This window comes from Triticum urartu, chromosome 3A (assembly GCF_056163025.1).
Source record: "Triticum urartu cultivar PI428250 chromosome 3A, HENAU_Tu73, whole genome shotgun sequence".
NCBI lineage: Eukaryota > Viridiplantae > Streptophyta > Magnoliopsida > Poales > Poaceae > Triticum > Triticum urartu.
In genome coordinates this window covers 733,689,995-733,708,767 of record NC_141875.1, presented here as the reverse complement: position 1 = coordinate 733,708,767, position 18,773 = coordinate 733,689,995, and the positions used below count along the sequence as shown (strand labels likewise).

At 42.6% G+C, this 18,773-nt stretch overlaps 2 protein-coding genes across 2 annotated transcripts in view; both read right to left on the bottom strand.

Annotated features, from left to right (window-relative positions):
* The window catches only part of LOC147982402 (uncharacterized), a 139,214-nt gene extending 130,172 nt beyond the window's left edge, over positions 1 to 9,042 (bottom strand). Inside the window, exon 1 of the mRNA XM_087516293.1 lies at positions 8,606 to 9,042. Coding sequence (XP_087372419.1) covers positions 8,606 to 9,042 — 437 coding nt within the window. The remainder of the gene's footprint in view (positions 1 to 8,605) is intronic.
* On the bottom strand, positions 1,389 to 5,313 carry LOC147982403 (Tetratricopeptide repeat (TPR)-like superfamily protein). The gene is made up of 7 exons (XM_087514381.1): positions 5,141 to 5,313; positions 3,907 to 4,231; positions 3,506 to 3,796; positions 2,971 to 3,219; positions 2,757 to 2,881; positions 2,235 to 2,333; positions 1,389 to 2,144 (listed from the first exon to the last, which is right to left on the bottom strand). The coding sequence occupies exons 1-7, from the start codon at positions 5,200 to 5,202 to the stop codon at positions 1,469 to 1,471; spliced, it is 1,827 nt and encodes a 608-aa protein (XP_087370507.1). The 5' UTR covers positions 5,203 to 5,313; the 3' UTR covers positions 1,389 to 1,468.
* Positions 9,043 to 18,773: the final 9,731 nt, after the last annotated feature.

The following is an 18,773-nucleotide window of genomic DNA, read 5'->3' as shown; positions in this document are numbered from 1 at the left end:
ATTTTAATCATACGATACGTAGCGCTACACGAAACAGTTTAACAAGTTTTGCAACATGAGGCATGTTGCACACACAAGTTTGTAACACAGGCAATGTTACAAACATATGAAGCACCAACAAGTAGCTAGCACGTACATAATTTGATCATTTTTTTCATTTTTTTTCTACAACATCATCCTTGTTGCAAAAATCCTTCCGCAACATCATGTATGTTGCAGAAATGTGAAAGGCAGAAAAAAAAAATCTGTAACACAACCTTTGTTGCAAATATTTCCCTGCAGCATGACCTTTGTTGTACAAATAATGCTTAAGAAAATAACGCGTCACGCTAAAAAACACTAAGAACTAAGAGCCATCATTTTCCTTTTTTTTTTCTTCGTTCGTCTTTGCAACATGCTTTCTATTGAAAAATAATCTACAATATGACCTCTGCTGCAAAAAAAATCTACAGACATTTTCACAACATGATCTTTGTTGCAAAAGCTAAGATGCCCGTCAGCCGTTTGATGGCGCCCGATCTGGGGCTAGCGACCCGGCCGATCTTTTAAAAAGATCAGCCGGCGGACGCGTAGCACGCCCTATATTTTAATTACTTTACAAATCACATTTAAAGTTTCAAAAAATTCTGAAAATAATTCTACGTGATCATATGGATGTATATTACCCCTGTGTAAAGTTTGGTGAAGAAATAAGTAAACATGTGAGCTATACAAAAATGACAAAATGGTGATTTCCAAATAGTGAATAATGCATGCATTGTTCATCTTTCTAAAATCATCATTTTGTCTTTTTTGTGTAACTCACATGGTTACATATTTCAGCATCAAAATTTGCACATGTGTAATACACGTCCATATAAATGTGTTGATACATTTTCAGATTTTTTTGAAACTTAAAAAAAGCATTTTGGCACTACTCAACATATAGGGCTCCAATGCACCTGTCCTCCAAAGTGATTTTTGTACAATTGCCCTGTATCCTGAACTGAAAAAAGGGTTCCTAGACAAAACTGAAGTAGTACTTTCTTTTCGGAGTGGGAAAAACTGAAGTACTTGATACAAACATCGATCCGGTTCCATCTGTTGACAACAGATGATAAACAACCACCAAAACCTTTTGACCGTATACAAGTCCATGTTTTGGTAAAAAAAAATGTAATCCTCATACAATAGTACTTACCTCTATAAACAAATATAAGACCTTTTAGATCACTACGGAGTGAGTGGTCAGCATTTCTCTGAAATCAACCGAAATAGTAAGAACTAACCTGATAAATAATGTCAGTTATGCAACAGGGATCCACCACTGGTTCGACCCACTTAAGACTTACAAACAGCGCTAGGTAAAAACACCATCCAGGCACAGCTGTATTGACGCATTTTGAGAATACCACGAAGTCCTTTTTTTTCATAGGAAAAGCTATCATAAGTTTTAGAACAAGAAAATATACACCAATGCTTAGACATATCAAGTCGCAAAATTTAGTTCTCGCTTATCTTTGAAAGAAACAAAGTCTAACTCTTCATCATCCAGTTCCTCGTAATCATCATCGTCGTCTTCATCCTCAAAACCACTGCTTCCCGCCTTGTTTCTACCATTTAGATCACTTGTGGATGCGCCATTTAAGGAGTGGTGATGTGCAGTACTATCAGTTAGCCCAGCTTCGTCCACATCGGCACCATCGGTACCTAAGCCGGAGGGCATGCCGTTGGGTTTTACTTCAAGCTGAACCGCACCATTCCCCGTCAACTCATTCGCTTCTTCTTGTTCTTCAGGTGTTTTAGCAAGAGAAAGCAGGATGTTCTTCGCTTTCTTGTCTGGGGGGTATCCACGTGTTTCCATTTCGTTGAACCAAATGACAGCATTTCCGAAATCTGAGTTCCTGCCATGTGCATCCATGATGGTGGTAAAGATGGTTTGATTGGGTTCAACACCCTGCATCCGCATTCGCTCATAAACCCGCATTACTTTCTCAACATCGTCCAACTTTGAGTAGCCTTTCATCAGAGTTCCATAAGCAACAACGTTTGGCCTCAAACCATCGTCTTTGATCCGACGGAAAAATTTCTCAGCCCCATCCATATCAGAAGCATTTACGTAAGCTAAGAGCATTGTTGTGTAAGAGCAGAGATCAGGCTCAACCCTGCACAAGCAAATAGTGTGACAAGGTAAGAAACCAGCAGATGCACCTTTCTGAAGTTCTTTTAAATTAAAGAATGCAAGTCGTAAATACCTGTGTCTTCTCATAGTCTTGAAAACTGTTCGAGCCTCTTCTACTAATCCAGATACTGCGAATGCATCAAGCAAGATGTTGTATGATTTGCGCGTTGGCCTGGAAATATATCATTCAATGAGATCACCAATAGCATATTCCAGATTACCTCCTATGAGAAAACACTAATCTGAAGATTATTCTTCAGCTGGAATGTGGTGAACTTGGCATATTTCTTTAAATTTGTGCATTCATCAGAGCAGAGGACTTGGTTTCTTTAAATGGCACCGAATTTACTTCCTATGATTATTAGGATCTGAAAAGATGGGTTTGACCACCATCACATGGCACAACATGAATTTGTGGCTATGCAGCCCGAACTAGCGATTGTAACTCAAGTTTCACATGTATGAAGCGCTCACATGCAGCTTAAACATGACAGGCTCATGGCTTTAACCAAATTTTGCCAACAACAGGAATCATCATTACACAAGCCAGCAATGACCAATTCTCAAGCCTCAGCGTGCTAAAACAAAATCGAACCTGATTCCAGCATCAAGCATCTCTTCAAACACCGCCAATGCTTCATCTTCCCTCCTAGCTTTCCCGTAAGCTTTGATGAGCAGAGAATAGCTCACAACATCTGGTTTTAGTCCGGCTCTTTGCATCTAAAAGTTATGCCATTTGTTAGGAAAGATAAGTAAACAGGTTTATATCTTAAAATTATGCTGATTGTTGAGTTAATCTGGGGAAGCACCTGATCATAAATACTGGAAACTTCCTTATAGTCTGCTTCAAATGACATCAAACTATTAAAAGTCACTGTAGACTGTGGGACTCCTCTCTCGGGCATCTGTGCGAATAGCTTACGCGCTTGGGTATAGTCCCCAGCCTTCTTGTACATATAGATCATCATATGAAACATCTTCTGGTCTGGTTTAAAAGAAGCTCTTTTTTCATTAAGAAGGTCCTTGAAAATAGCTTCAGCTTCCTTATATTTGTCGCCCTGTCAGCAACCCCAAATACATTTGTTATGGACCAAGGTACAATAGTTCAAGGAACTGCTGTAAATATGTTTAGTTGTTTGATAGGTGCATGGGCTAAAAACAGTAAATATTAACAGAGCAAAAGAGCACACAAATCACAGAATCATGGTGCATTATGCTGAATCAAAGTAGCAAAAGGCGGCATCACCGCTAAATTTGACAAAAGAGTAATTGCTAAATACAGGAGTATTATAGTGGCTGAAACATTGGATTGCATAAAATGCGAGAGGTCGATTAAATGTGCACCTCAACGAGCGATTTCAGAATGATTTGATATGTGATGGGTGATGGTTCAGGGCCTGACGTCTGCATCTTATGAAACACAGCCTCGGCCTTTCTGTACTGCTTGGCTCTTCCATATGCCTCCATGAGAGCGGTCTGAGATATCACCGTCGGCCGGTAACCTTTCTTGTTCATGTACTTGAGGACCCTTTCCGCCCTGCTGAAATCTCCCAGCTTCCCGTAAGCTGTGACAAGCATCAAAAAGTCCATCTCGCTGAAGTCCCACCAATGCTGTGTTCGAAGCCATTCGAGAATCTGAAGAAAGAAAGAAAGGAAGGGCACTGCTGGCATGTAAATATTTCAGAATCCTCAAAGCATATTATTGCTCATGGATTAATATACGCCGCAAGCAAGCGTGTGCATACCTCGCTGACCAGATTCCATTTTTTGAGCTGTTTGAACCGCACAAGAGTCCCGAGAACAGTGTCCCTCGGCAGCGTCCCCGTCGTGTTTCGTTGGGCCTTGAGAATGGAAGACACGGCCGATCCAGACTCCTCTATCTCACTCATCATTCTCCTCCAGTTCTTTTGCTTGGTCTCATCATCGGCGTCCTTGAAGACCTCCTCTTCTCTCTTCTTGCGCACAAACTTTCTGGGTGCCAGCATTCCATGGCAGACCACGTCGAGCCTCTGACTGCCCTCGAGCTTCTTCACATTATAAACAGGCCAGCCACAAGATGCCTTTGCATTGCTGACACCATGAAACATGTTTGAAAAGGTTAAGGCAATTTAATGAAATGAACATCATGCCATGAAAATGGAGATCAGAATACCTCAGTTACAAGCAGCCTTTTGTTCATCAAATGATCATACTAAAATAGCAGGTGAGATACATACATGAGATTCTCTAATGCATGCACAATGGCAACCTGGATGCACCCACATACCTGACAACGGCAACTAGTAGCGCATTGTCCTGTTTATTTTTCAAGCAAAATGCATATGCCATTATCGTATATGACGTATCTGACTCATCACGAGGTGACACTTATCCACTTCCATGCATCCCTTTAACAGGGGGGTCGGTAACAAAAATACATGGCAGTCTGACAAGCATCAAGCTTGACGAAATTGAAGGTCTCACTAAGTACTTGAACATCCTGGACCCTGATAAGTGCCACACGTGTGGCACGAACACATGGCAACTCCGAACGTTTTTTACGGCAAATTTAGTGACGCAAGGGTGGCAACTTCTTTTCGGATGGCAAGTTTCAGTCTTTTTTGGGTTTGTTTGTTCTTTTCGGATGACAACTTTAGTTGTAAAAAAAAACGTCAGGGCAGGACGGGAGTGGTTTATGCCACACGTGTGGCACTTATCATTTGGGTGGAAGTTTCACCTCCAAGGAATACAACTCCTTGTATCAACTCGGTCCATTTCTACATGCAGCTAACATAAGTGCAGAGCCAAATTGCAGCATAAACTACCTGCTGTTGAGCGAACAACAACCACAGAGCTAGGCGTATTAGGAATGAAACACACAAGCCCGGCTGGTTAACTAACATTGGGTTCGCGCACAAGGAAGAGGAAACCCCTCCAAACTTAAACTAGTAAGCCGCGAATCTGGCTTGGGCGAACGCCGGGGGAGGGGAGGAGGATTACCAGAGGCTGGAGGAGAATGAGAGCGGGGACTGCGAGCCGAGGGTCCCCATCGCCGCCTCCATCGCCGGCGCTCGCCGGAGCTGGAGCCGGAGCAGCAGCAACGCGGGGGAACAGGAAGGAGCCTTATCGGCAGAGCAGAGAGGACCTCACTCTGTCTCCGGATGAGGAGGAGAATATCTTTTTGGAGGCGCAATCATGGGCCGGGCCGTGCTCTCATGCGCTGCCTCACTCTGTCTCCGGATGAGCAGGACACGGCCCACTAGAACTGGCACATGAGGAGCCTGCACGGTGCAACCCCTAAAACAAAAAACCTGAGAGTTTTTTTTCCTTTTTCTAGACCCGTTTATTCAAAATGTTTTATCTCCTAAACCGTGCGTCCAAATCTCAAACCGTTTTCACCGTTGGATCCCTCGCGATCTTCAAAACTAGATCCCGTGTTGATAGGTTTTGATGAACTCTTTTTCACGAAAAAATCCAGACGAAAAACACATGCCCCTTGTGGAAGGAAAAAAAATTTGAAAACACGTTTTTTTTTCGTTTACCAGAGGCACGGCGTCGGCCGTGTTCTCAAAGAAGGAAAATCATGCCTCTCGTAAAAGCAAAAAGAAGAAGAAGAAGAAGAAGAGAAAAACACGTTTTTTATTCGTTTCCGAGAGGCACGGCCGTGTTCTCTGAAAAACACATTTTTTCGTGCAAAAAATCAAACCTCTTTTGGTCCAAAAGCTAAGAGAGACAAGTGAAAAAACCAAAAGCTGAAAAAAACAAAAAAAAAACGTCTAAAACGTCGAAAACGCATGCGGACAAATAAAATAAAAACAAAATCCGGAGGGAGCGCCCATAGAATAAAATAAAAACAAAAACGAAATGGCACTAATGATTATCATTTTAATATCTTCTTGTCTGCCACAACAACACACCTGAGTCTCTCTACCAGAGAAGAGAAACATCTTTTGTTAGCTCTGTTTATATGGTCTAAACCTATTAAACTCACATCCGCACAAAGCAAATGAAATGAGCCTGTTTGACAACAAGCTGGGATAATATCATGTGCAAAGAAAACAAAATGATCAAGTGACAAGAACAAGGAGAAGGAGGGAGAGGGGGATACCTTCAATGTTTGTAGCCGAGGCCGAACCACGCCGTCGCGGGAGCTGGCCCAAACCAACCCAAACGGCACGATGAACCCCTTCTCTGCTGCACACAATCCTTCCTGCACAAACATGCAGGGATCAAACAAGTGTTAACCTACAAAGAAATGACCTGAAAAACAGCTATGAACCAACCCTATAATTTGGGGATTTTCAGACAATTAACCTATAAGATTAGGTGCAATTACAATTTCCAGATATAGGTCAGTCAGACGGTTCAATGTATTTTTGTTGTATACAAAACAAACATGTTGTTGCTTCAGGAATTTGATGGCTAGAATTTATTATTTTAAAAAGCAGAGGCAAGCGTGTTTCGTCAATCAATCAATCTACTGTACAAGAGAATTCTATTATTATTTTATTAATAGTGATCAAGGATGATGAGTTTGACAGCAAGGAAATGAAAACAAGGACAAGAGAATTCTTAGTGCCAAACTAATCACCACGTGCATATAATAATGACCCAAAGGAAAACCACCTAGGCAGCAATCAAGGCCATGACCACCACCACGTACATAGGTATGAACAGTAGGGATGGTCGTATGCTACCTAGTCAAATTTACCACTAAGACGGCAGTTCCAGAGATGAAATAATTGTGTGCTAGCTACTCAGTTTACTAGTAGACAAGTAAACAAGTCTGTTTACCAATAATATACACTTCCTTAGCAAGAGGAATATTGACCAGCTAGCATAAAACCACTGGACATAACATGGTAAATCGAAACTGAAATTGAATATGCATAACATGGAACGCTAGTACATTCAGCTATCAAAGTGGCAGTTGCAAAGCAATGTCATGTCTCACATTTGCATGTAAAAGAAATAGTCCATCCATCCCAAAAGTTGTGTAGATACATTCGTATTTAGACAAATCTAAGACAAGAATTTTGAAACGAAGGAAGTACTAGTTTCAAGTGTACAACAGCCACCAGTGCATCATTTACCCAGACTAAACTGAGGCCAAACCCAACAGCTATGTAGCCATGGCAGCAAGTCCATGACACATTGCTATACAACATAGCCGTGGTTCGATGACCACGTGCCCAATGCAAGGGGGAGAAGAGAAAACAGTACCTTCAATGCTTGTACCAACGGACAGTTCTGGATTCATCCACGCGGCACACGTCATCTGCTGCACGCCTCCTTCTCTCATAATTATAGATAGCACAGAAGATTGAACTGTGTGATTTAAACAATAAGCAATAAGATAACAGGATCATCCAAAGATATGTGTTTAAACTGAAGAACACAAACAAGCTTCACATCAAAACCTATCACAGGATCATGTAATTTACTCCCTCCGTTCGGAATTACTTGTCGCAGAAATGGATGTATCTAGATGTATTTTAGTTCTAGATACATCCATTTCTGAGACAAATAATTCCGAACGAAAGGAGTACATGTTAACATAATAGAAACAGACTGAGCTTCACCTTTGCATTGGGGTTCTTATCCTTGAGGCAGTAGGCGCCGGTGATGGTGCCGTTGCTTCCAATCCGGGAGCAAGGTCATTGTCTTTACCGAAAATCCATCGATTTACAACAAGGCTATGCCGCCGTCGTCTCCTTGGTGGATCTGCGGGTACGTAGGTGCCGGCTGAATACAGGGGCAGTCATTTGTGCACCATGCATGTGAACTGGGTGCTACACTTTGAGATAACACTATCATTTTCTTTTTAACACACTATGAGCTTTACATTTTCAAATATGTATAATAAACTTTTTACATCAAAACATACAAGACCAAAAATTAATTCCTGTATCTGCTGCCTAGGCTGGGCTGCGAGTCTTCCTGCCGCCTCTTCCCTTGCGTTGCCTTGTCCTTCTTGCAGCTGCCTCTTCACTGGGACATGAGAGGGGAAGTCAAGGATTCACCAACAAAAGAAGAAAAACACAAGCAACACCCATGTATCAATCAACCATGGTAAGTAGAAGCAACCTAGAAGAAAACAAAGACACATGTATAATCATGGCTAGCTATACCTGTCAGCACCAAGACGTGAAACGAAGAACGCCGGCCAGTCCATCTCTAAGAGCACGGCATCCAGAGGGCTGCTGGGGCGGGCGTGAGGCCCGTCCGCCACCTCCTTCATTGCTCCGGTCTCGAGGTCGGCGGTGTACACGCGCCCGCGTCCGTTCATGACAAGCAATTTGCCGCACTTGTCTCCCTGTATGGAAAGCGTGTCTTTTCCTTGGGTCGTCGTCTTCTTCCAGTATGGCTGCTGTATCAACCTGATCGTGTGAGGGAGGCACCATACACACCCTCCTGGCCCTCTTGTCTCCGCATCTCCAGCGTGCCATCTCGCATCTGTAGTAGCGAGAGCGTGTTGTGGGCACGAAGGAGCGGAGGCCACGGCACCGGCGGCCCAGCGCCGACCGTGGCGTGGGGACGAGCGCCTTGGCCTCTTGATCACGGACCCGGTTCTTGATGAAGAAGCCGGCGAGGGACGGGCGCGCGTCCTCCGGCCACCGGCGGCGGAGCATGGCGGGGTCGGCGACGAGGCCTCGCCACTGCTTGCAGGCCGCGGCACATCGGAAGAGCGCGGCCGCGTCGTCCACGCGGAGCAGGATGTCGAGGAGGAGGTCGTGCGGGAGCGAGGCCACCATGGCCGCCGCCGTGTCTTGGGACGATCTGATCTGAGGAGGAGCCTCGACTAGTCTGCGTAGGGTTTGGGTTTCGAAACATGTATACCTGCAACTGGAAGTCGTCACGATGTCCAATTGATCCAATCTGTATCCGTATCCGTATCGCATACTTGACGTGGATTCGCTTTCAACTTGTATTTTCGCCACATGCGACCGAACTTGTGACAACATGGTACTCCTAATTGCTAAGTATCGGTTGTGTCGGCTGCAACTTTTGTGCACGTGGGTCGCAACTTCGGGGCTTGCCAGTCATAGCTTTTTTGGTTGCGGTTGCAGCTTTCGGGCTCGACAGTAGAGCTTTTTTGTCGCAGGTTGCAGCTTCCGTGCTCACTGATTGCAACATTTTTTCTAAATATTGCACGGTTGCAACAAATAGTTCGCCCGGCCGCAGCAAAAACAAATCGCCGGTTCCAACAAAAATCATGTGTTGCTGCCGATGGGTTCCAACAAAAAACTTGCCGGATCCAGCAAAAAAAATCTTGCCGGTTGTGGCAAAAACAAAGTCGACGCCAATGAGAACGACTCGACGGTCTTCGGTTCCAGCACTAGTTTGTGTGATTGCAGCTTTTTGTTCGGCTAGTTCCAGCAACACCGCTGAGTCGCAACTTTCTCAAAAAAATAAAATGTGGCTGAGCATGTCGCCTTCGCAGAGAGAAATCGTGTGCTCAGCCGGCCAAACCATCGACGATGGCGGCAGCCATGGCCTTGCGTGCGCAACGGTACAAGAGCAGCTGGAGCCATGGCGCGTGGTGCGCTTGGGAAGGAGAAACGAGAGAAAGAAAAGCGAGTCGATAAAGAGTGCCCCATTAAGGAGGTGGATTTGTGGTCTATGAGGACATCTACACCCTATATGAAAAAAAAAGTAGTAATTCAATAAAAGGTCAAAAATTCCTGAAAATATTTTTGAAATAAACTTGACCTTCTATTGTACTGGTAAGAAAAAATCCACAAAAAGAAAATCTCCCTTTGACTTCTTTTAAAAAAAGACATTTTTTCGCTAAAATAGTGTGAATAGTGACCTATAATAGCAAATAAATTTTGCCTTTTTTGCTGTGAGGTCAACTTTTTTTCTTCTTGAAAATTTATATACTAGTGCAAAAGTAACTCAAGTGTTTTGTCAAAATAGTTCTTACCTATTTTGACTTTTTACTAAAATATTTACAAAAATTCTCATATAAGATGTATATACAACCAGAAACACAAGCGTATTTCCCGCCCCATGAATCGATAGATAAAGGTAAGTGCAGCAGTGCATGGGCCCTAGTAATAAGTTCAATGCTAGGCCTGCGAGACGTACGATCTGAAGAATCAGATAGCTCGCACGCGACCGGCGCACGGCTTCGGCGGCCAGCGTATCAAATCATCGCACTAAGATATTTATCCATCAAAAAAGATATTTCAGGTTTATATTAAACAGATTTAGGTTTATATTTTTCTTAGAACATTTATGTTTATACTATATACTCCTTCCGATCCTTTTTAGTTCGCATATAAGATTTGACTAAAGTCAAGCCTCGTAAAGTTTGATCAACTTTATAGAAAAAAGTATCAACATTCACAATCTGAAATCAATATCAATAGATGTGTCATGACTTAAAGTTTCATATTGTATAACTTTAGCATGACAGATGTTGACATTTTTTCATATAAATACGGTCAAACTTTGTGAAGTTTGACTTCAGAGAATTCTAGTATGCAGAGTAAAAAGGACCGGAGGGAGTAGTAGCACATATGCCCGTGCATTATAAGTTATAACCGAATTTTTTTGACATATAATAAAATTTAATGAGAATTATATGTGCATGCAAAATACATTAGCAGCAGTTGATGCAAAAATTAATCAGTGATAGCTTATAGTAGTGTTACTATTCATCACCCAGGGTGCAGAATAAGTTATTTTTCACCCGAGGTAATCTTACAATCATTTCATAATTAAATTACGTTTGAAATTCAAATAGTCACATTTCTATTGATTCACTACGTAAATTTTGACATAAGAACATAAAAAATATAGGTCATAAGACAAGAGAATTTGCAGTTTATGTGTATTTTAGACTATGTTTTTACGTTTGTAATTTTACATAACATAAAATATTTTTTACGGTGATTATATATTTTCTTACGGTCTCTTTTTGCGTCAGAAATAAAATAAAACTTATGGAACGTAAAATTACGGTGCATTGATGGTAAAATAGAGAGGGGTGAAGAATAACTATTCCTCACCCAGGGTGACGAATAGCACGACCCTAGCTTATAGAGTATATTTACACTTTTTTTTGCGTGGTGAGTATATTTACACTTAAGTGGCAATCCTCCTGCAAAATCAATTCTAAAATTCTACTGCTTGTGTGGATTTTCAAGCATATAGTTGTACTCTTTGTACACAAAATAAGAGTCATTTTTACTACTAAAATTCTCATTTATTGGCATCCATAAAAGGAAATCTGCACGTTGAAATCCTATCCGACTGCTGCAATATGTAATCGAAGCTGCTAAATCCCACTCGACTGAGACTTTGCGAAGTCTCAGTCGACGAGTCAGCCCGTGTAGTATCGGCCCATTATGGTGCAAACAGCCTCTTCTTGTTCTGTTTTTTTCCTTGTGTTGGGCAGGGATGCATCATGGGCTGAGCGTGAGGGAGGGTCTCTTGTCTATTGGGCCTTTTTTCTGGATGTGTGAGAAATATTGTGTCTGAGCTATACGTCTCCCTTTTTAAAAATAAAATTAAGATATACGTTGTTTTTCAGTTTGGTGGTTAATTTATGTTTTATTTTTGTTCCACTCAAAATCAAATTGTGGTTATTTTCTAATTGATAAGGCAAGTTGTAAAAAAGATGAGGGCCTCGTAATTTTTTTCTTTGTTGTTTCTTTTCTTGTCCATTTTTTATGTTCACGTCGAAGCACTCCTCCAACACTCAGTGAGTCCTTTTTTTCTATGTTCATGTCTTTTTTGTGTTTTTTGTCCTTTTTTTGTACATGTCCTTTTTTCTTTGTTTTTTTTCTTTTTTGCTCTATTTTTTGTGTTTGGGGTTTGATTTTTGTTTTCTTTTTCTAGTAAAGGGGGCCCTTTTTTTTCAAACCCGTCCTTAGGTTGTATGCCTGTCTTGCACACGGAACGGAAAGATGTGAAAACATGTGTGTAACTAAGTGTGCTATAAGCTAGGTGCATAGGCGGCCGGTAGGTATATTTATAATTTTTTGACACACAAAATAGGTATATTTATGGTTAATTTTATCTTTTAATTCATTTTGCACTACCATTGCTCACTCGTCATATGTGTGCAACTGAGTTGAATTTTTTTCTACGAAAAACATCTAGATGCGTATAGTTACATGTCTTTTACATGTGTGCAACCAAATTCGTTATTAGTTTGCTTTTTGCAATTGTTTTGTTGATGGTTATTTTTTCCTATTAATCTTTCCTTTTTTCTGCTTTTATTTATTTATATTTTGGTTTATTTTGGGTTTTTTTATTTGTATAAATAGTTTTTTTTTATTTTCCACCTAGTTGCATGTTCGCCCTTGATGTGCAATTATGCCCTGCATGCAACTTCAAGTAACTCCACTGAGTTGCAATTGCATGTTCGCCCTTGATGTTTTGTTTCATGGAAGCAGGGCAATTGCATGGCTACTACTAGTCACGCAACTCCAAGTGTCGCCTCCGACTGCAACTTTGTGTCTTCAATGCGGCCGCAACTCTGTCTTGTTTTATTGAGAAGGGGGATGGATTGCATATCTTTTAATAGGCACGCAATTGCAAGTGTGTCCCCGAAATGCAACTTCAACTCAATGGTGTTTTTGTCCAAGGGAGGTGGCAGTTGCACCACTAGGCACGCAACTGCAAGTGTCGCCTCCGACTGTAACTCTGTGTTATTTTGTTGGGGAGGAGGGCAGTTGCATGTATGCCAATAGGCACGCAACTGCAAGTGTCTCCCGGACTATAGCTGCAACTCAGCGACGTGTTTTCATGGAAGTGAGGTAGTTGCATGCCTGCTACTACTCACGCAACTGCAATTGTTGCCTGACTGCAACTATGTATTGTTTTATCGGCGAGGGAGGTGGGTTGCATGTCTCCAATAGGCACGCAACTGCAAGTGTGTCCCTGAGATGCAACTTCAACTCAACGGTGTTTCTTTCTGAGGGAGGGGCGGTTGCATGTTTTCTACTAGGCACACAACTGCAAGTGTTGCCCTCGATTGGAACTATGTGTTGCTTTCTTGGGTAGGAGGGCAGTTGCATGTCTGCCAATAGGCTCGCAACTACAAGTGTGCCCCCCCCCCCCCCCGACTACAATTGCAACTCAGTGGTGGTTTGTCCATGGGGAGGGCGAGAGTTGCATTCTACTACTAGTCATGCAACTACAAGTGTCGTCTCCGACTACAACTGCATGTCTTCAACGTGGTTACAATTTTGTAGTGCTTCGTCGGGAGAGGGGGCAGTTGCATGTCTGGTCACTAGGCATGCAACTGCAAGTGTCGCCCTTGACTGCAACTGAATGTCTTCTAGGTGGTTGCAACTCAGTGGTGTTTTTGTCGGGCGGAGGAGATGCAATTGCATGTCCACCACTAGACATGTAATTGCAAGTGTCTCCCCCTACTGCAACTACATGCCTTCAGCGTAGTTGCATTTTGTTGTGTTTTGTCAGGGGGGGTTGCATGACTGTCACTAGACATGCGGAGGGGTTAGCTGCATGTCCTTCACTAGGAACGCAACCGCACGTGTCCCCCTAACTACAAATGCATGTGTTCAACGTGATTGTAACTACATAATGTTTTGTCAGGGAAGGGGTTAGTTGCATGTTATCCTTGAATGCAACACCATGTCTTCCACACAGTTGCAACTCATTTATGTTTTGTGGTACAGAGGAGAGGCAATTGCATGCCCACCACTAGGCACCCAACTGCAAGTGTGACCCCCGACTACAACTTTATTAGGGGGAGGGGCAGTTGCATGTCCGTCACTAGGCATGCAACTGAAAGTGTCACCTCCGACTGCAATTGCATATCTTCCAGTACGACTGCAACTTAGTGAAGTTTTGTTGGTGGAAGGAGAGGCAATTGCATGCCCACCACTAGGCACGCAATTGCAATTTTCACCCCGACTACAATTGCATGTCTTCAACGCAGTTGCAATTTTGTAGTGTTTCTTGAGGGGGAGGGGCAGTTGCATGATCGTCACTAGGCATGCAGCTGCAAGTGTCGTCCCCGACTGCAACTGCATATCTTCCAATGCGACTACAACTTAGTGAAGTTTTGTTGGTGGAAGGGGGTGAGTTTCATGTCTGCCACTAAGCATGCGACTCCATGTGTCGTCCTCGATTGCGACTGCATGTCTTCAATGTGACAACCGCTGGGGGGGGGCAAAAGTTGTGTATTGTTGGTGGCAGGGAAGGAGGTATTTGCATGTCTGCCAATAATAGTTTATTAATATATTTTTAATCTTTTTTCGACCACAAGATATGAAAGTGAGATTGAAAAATAGGATTTTATTATTTTTGACAAATTAGCAGCAAGTTGCATATAAATGCAACAAGCACAACTCACATAGTTGGGGGCAGCAGCTCTCAGTCCGGCGCCATCCCTTGAGCAGGGGGCTCGGGTGGTGGCCGACCGCGTGGTGCTCCCCCGGCGCACGTCGACGAACTCTGAAGTGGTGGTGGACGGCGGTGGTTATGGGCGTGGTCCGTCGCCTCGGTGCTCATGTTGGTTTGTTCGTGGGTGGTGGCCGCGCCGGTGAAACGAGGTGCGGCGGCGGCAACGTCGGCGGACCGGGGGGCTGCAGATGTGGCGGTGTTGCTGCTCGATGGAGCTTGACTGCGCTGCTACGGGTTCTCACGCAAGCTGCATCCTAGATCCGTGGGAGTCTTCCCCTGGGTCTAGAGATCGGCATAGGACCCAATGGCTGCTTGTGGCCTTCGGCCGAGTCTGGCTGGGTCCATGTGGCCCCCAGGCTGCCTCTGCGCGGCCGTTGCTAGCCTTGTTGCTAGCCAACTAGGTGGGTCGGGGCTCCAGGCGCAGCGCCAGATCTGGCGTCTCAGGCCACCGAGATGGTTGCTGCTTAGCGGTGAGGTGGCGGCTCACTATTGGGAGCTAGGCTGTGGGCAGCAGGCAGAGGTTGGTGGTGGAAGGTTGGGGTGGTGCTCGTGGTGGACCAGCTGCTCTGCTCAGAGGCGTAGGAGACTGCCAGGCGAAACTCTATCTCCGGCTTTGGTCGGAGCCGGCAGCGGCGGCGTCCGTGGGCGTTGCTACCTTCTTGAGGGCGATATTGTGGTGAAGTGCTCTGATACGTCTCCAACGTATCTATAATTTTTGATTGCTACATGCTATATTATCTACTATTTTGGACATTATTGGGCTTTATTATCCACTTTTATATTATTTTTAGGACTAACCTATTAACCGGAGGCCCAGCCCAGAATTGCTGATTTTTGCCTGTTTTAGGATTTTGAAGAAAAGGAATATCAAACGGAGTCCAAATGGAATGAAACCTTCGGGGACGTGATTTTCTCAACAAACAAGACCCGGGAGACTTGGACCCTACGTCAAGGCACAAAAGAGGAGGCCACGAGGTAGGGGGCGCGCCTACCTCCCCTAGGCGCGCCCTCCACCCTCGTGGGCCCCCTGTTGCTCCACCGACGTACTCCTTCCTCCTATATATACCTACGTACCCCCAAACGATCAGGGACGGAGCCAAAAACCTAATTCCACCGCCGCAAATTTCGGTATCCACGAGATCCCATCTTGGGGCCTGTTCCGGAGCTCCGTCGGTGGGGGCATCGATCACGGAGGGCTTCTACATCAACACCATAGCCTCTCCGATGAAGTGTGAGTAGTTTACCTCAGACCTACGGGTCCATAGTTATTAGCTAGATGGCTTCTTCTCTCTTTTTGGATCTCAATACAATGTTCTCCCCCTCTATTGTGGAGAACTATTCGATGTAATCTTCTTTTTGCGGTGTGTTTGTTGAGACCGATGAATTGTGGGTTTATGATCAAGATTATCTATGAACATTATTTGAATCTCCTATGAATTCTTTTATGTATGATTGGTTATCTTTGCAAGTCTCTTCGAATTATCAGTTTGGTTTGGCCTACTAGATTGATATTTCTTGCAATGGGAGAAGTGCTTAGCTTTGGGTTCAATCTTGCGGTGTCCTTTCCCAGTGACAGTAGGGGCAGCAAGGCACGTATTGTATTGTTGCCATCAAGGATAACAAGATGGGGTTTTCATCATATTGCATGAGTCTATTCATCTACATCATGTCATCTTGCTTAAGGCGTTACTCTATTTTTAACTTAATACTCTAGATGCATGCTGGGTAGCGGTCGATGAGTGGAGTAATAGTAGTAGATGCAGGCAGGAGTCGGTCTACTTGTCTCGGACGTGATGCCTATATACATGATCATACCTAGATATTCTCATAACTATGCTCAATTCTGTCAATTGCTCAACAGTAATTTGTTCACCCACCGTAGAATACTTATGCTCTCAAGAGAAGCCACTAGTGAAACCTATGGCCCCGGGTCTATCTTCATCATATTAATTTCCTACTACTTAGTTATTTCCTTTGCTTTTGAGTTTGCCTTTATTTTACTTTGCATCTTTATCATAAAAATACCAAAAATATTATCTTATCATATCTATCAGATCTCACTCTCGTAAGTGGCCGTGTAGGGATTGACAACCCCTATTCGCGTTGGTTGCGAGGATTTATTTGTTTTGTGCAGGTATGAGGGACTTGCGCGTAGCCTCCTACTGGATTGATACCTTGGTTCTCAAAAACTGAGGGAAATACTTACGCTACTTTGCTGCATCATCCCTTCCTCTTCCGGGAAAACCAACGCAATGCTCAAGAGGTAGCAAGAAGGATTTCTGGCGCCGTTGCCGGGGAGGTCTACGCAAAAGTCAACATACCAAGTACCCATCACATACCCTTATCTCCCGCATTACATTATTTGCCATTTGCCTCTCATTTTCCTCTCCCCCACTTCACCCTTGCCGTTTTATTCACCCTCTCTCTCTATCCTCCATCTCTTTCTCTATTTGCCTCTTTTTGCCCGCTTGCTTTTTGCTTGTGTGTTAGTTTGCTTGCTTGTCACTATGGCTCTACCTAAATTTGGTGACCTTCACCTTAAAAGGCTAGAAGAGATCGAAAGCAATGTCAGGAGTTTCATGGTTTTGCAATTTGAACATAATAGTTTCTTTAGAAACGAGCTTAAAGAACAGAAAAGTTTTATGAGTTTTATGAATAAAGAGCTTGATGATATGTCTAAATAATTCGATGGTTTAAGATCCCAAATTGCTCATCTTGAGAAATTAACTGCTGAAATTTCGGATAGGCAGGCTACCTTAGTTAATAAGATGGCCGCTAAACCGGATTGCTATGAAAATAAAGATGAAGATCTAAAAGTTATTGATGTGTCCCCTATTAAATCTTTGTTTTGCAATATGAATCTTGATAATGATGGGACTGAATATGATCCACCTTTACCTAGAAGGCGTTCCAAGAATTCGGAAATTGTTGATCTTGATGCTAAAATTGATAAAAGTGGGATTGAAGAAATTAAAACCCTAGATGTTGCTAAACTCACTATTATGGATTTTAAGGAATTTAACTATGAAAATTGCTGTTTGATTGATTGTATTTCCTTCTTGCAATCCGTGCTAAATTCTCCTCACGCTTATAGTCAAAATAAAGCATTTACTAAACATATCATTGATGCCTTGATGCAATCTTATGAAGAAAAACTTGAATTGGAAGTTTCTATCCCTAGAAAACTTTATGATGAGTGGGAACCAACTATTAAAATTAAAATTAAAGATCATGAATGCTATGCTTTATGCGATTTGGGTGCTAGTGTTTCCACGATTCCAAAGACTTTGTGTGATTTGTTAGGTTTCCGTGATTTTGATGATTGCTCTCTAAACTTGCACCTTGCGGATTCCACTATTAAGAAACCTATGGGAAGAATTAATGATGTTCTTATTGTTGCAAATAGGAATTATGTGCCCGTAGATTTCGTTGTTCTTGACATAGATTGCAATCCTTCATGTCCTATTATTCTTGGTAGATCTTTCCTTAGAACGATTGGTGCAATTATTGATATGAAGGAAGGAAATATTAGATTCCAATTTCCATTAAGGAAAGGTATGGAACACTTCCCTAGAAACAAAATTAAATTACCTTATGAATCTATTATGAGAGCCACTTATGGATTGCCAACCAAAGATGACAATACCTAGATCTGCGCTTGTTGGGAGGCAACCCAATTTTATTTTTATTCCTTGCTTTTTGCTCCTGTTTAGTAATAAATAATTTATTTATCCTCTGTTTTGGTTGTGTTTTTTATGTTTAATTAGTGTTTGTTCAAAGTAGAACCGTTGGGAAGACTTGGGGAAAGTCTTGTTGAACTTGCTGTAAAAATCAGAAACTTTAGCGCTCACGAGAACTGCTGCCATTTTTATTTTAAGAGTGATATTTAGTTAATTATTTTTGCAGATGATTAATAGATACATTACTCACGTCCAGAAATTTATTTTAGAATTTTTGGGGTTCCAGATCTTGCGCTAGCTACAGATTACTACAGACTGTTCTGTTTTTGACAGATTCTATTTTTCGTGTGTTGTTTGCTTATTTTGATGAATCTATGGCTACTAAAATAGTTTATAAACCATAGAGAAGTTGGAATACAGTAGGTATAACACCAATATAAATAAATAATGAGTTCATTATATTACCTTGAAGTGGTCTTTTATTTTCTTTCGCTAACAGAGCTCACGAGATTTTCTACTTTAAGTTTTGTGTTGTGAAGTTTTCAAGTTTTGGGTAAAGATTTGAT

What these genes read in the sequence shown, in the direction of transcription:
- LOC147982403 (XM_087514381.1), bottom strand. Translation starts at nt 5,202, where the DNA reads ATGGAGGCGGCGATGGGGACCCTCGGCTCGCAGTCCCCGCTCTCATTC. An exon ending in TCATTCTCCTCCAGCCTCTG is followed by an intron (nt 4,232 to 5,140) that starts GTAATCCTCCTC and finishes TCATGGTGTCAG; the next exon opens with CAATGCAAAGGCATCTTGTG. An exon ending in TTCTGAAATCGCTCGTTGAG is followed by an intron (nt 3,220 to 3,505) that starts GTGCACATTTAA and finishes GGTTGCTGACAG; the next exon opens with GGCGACAAATATAAGGAAGC.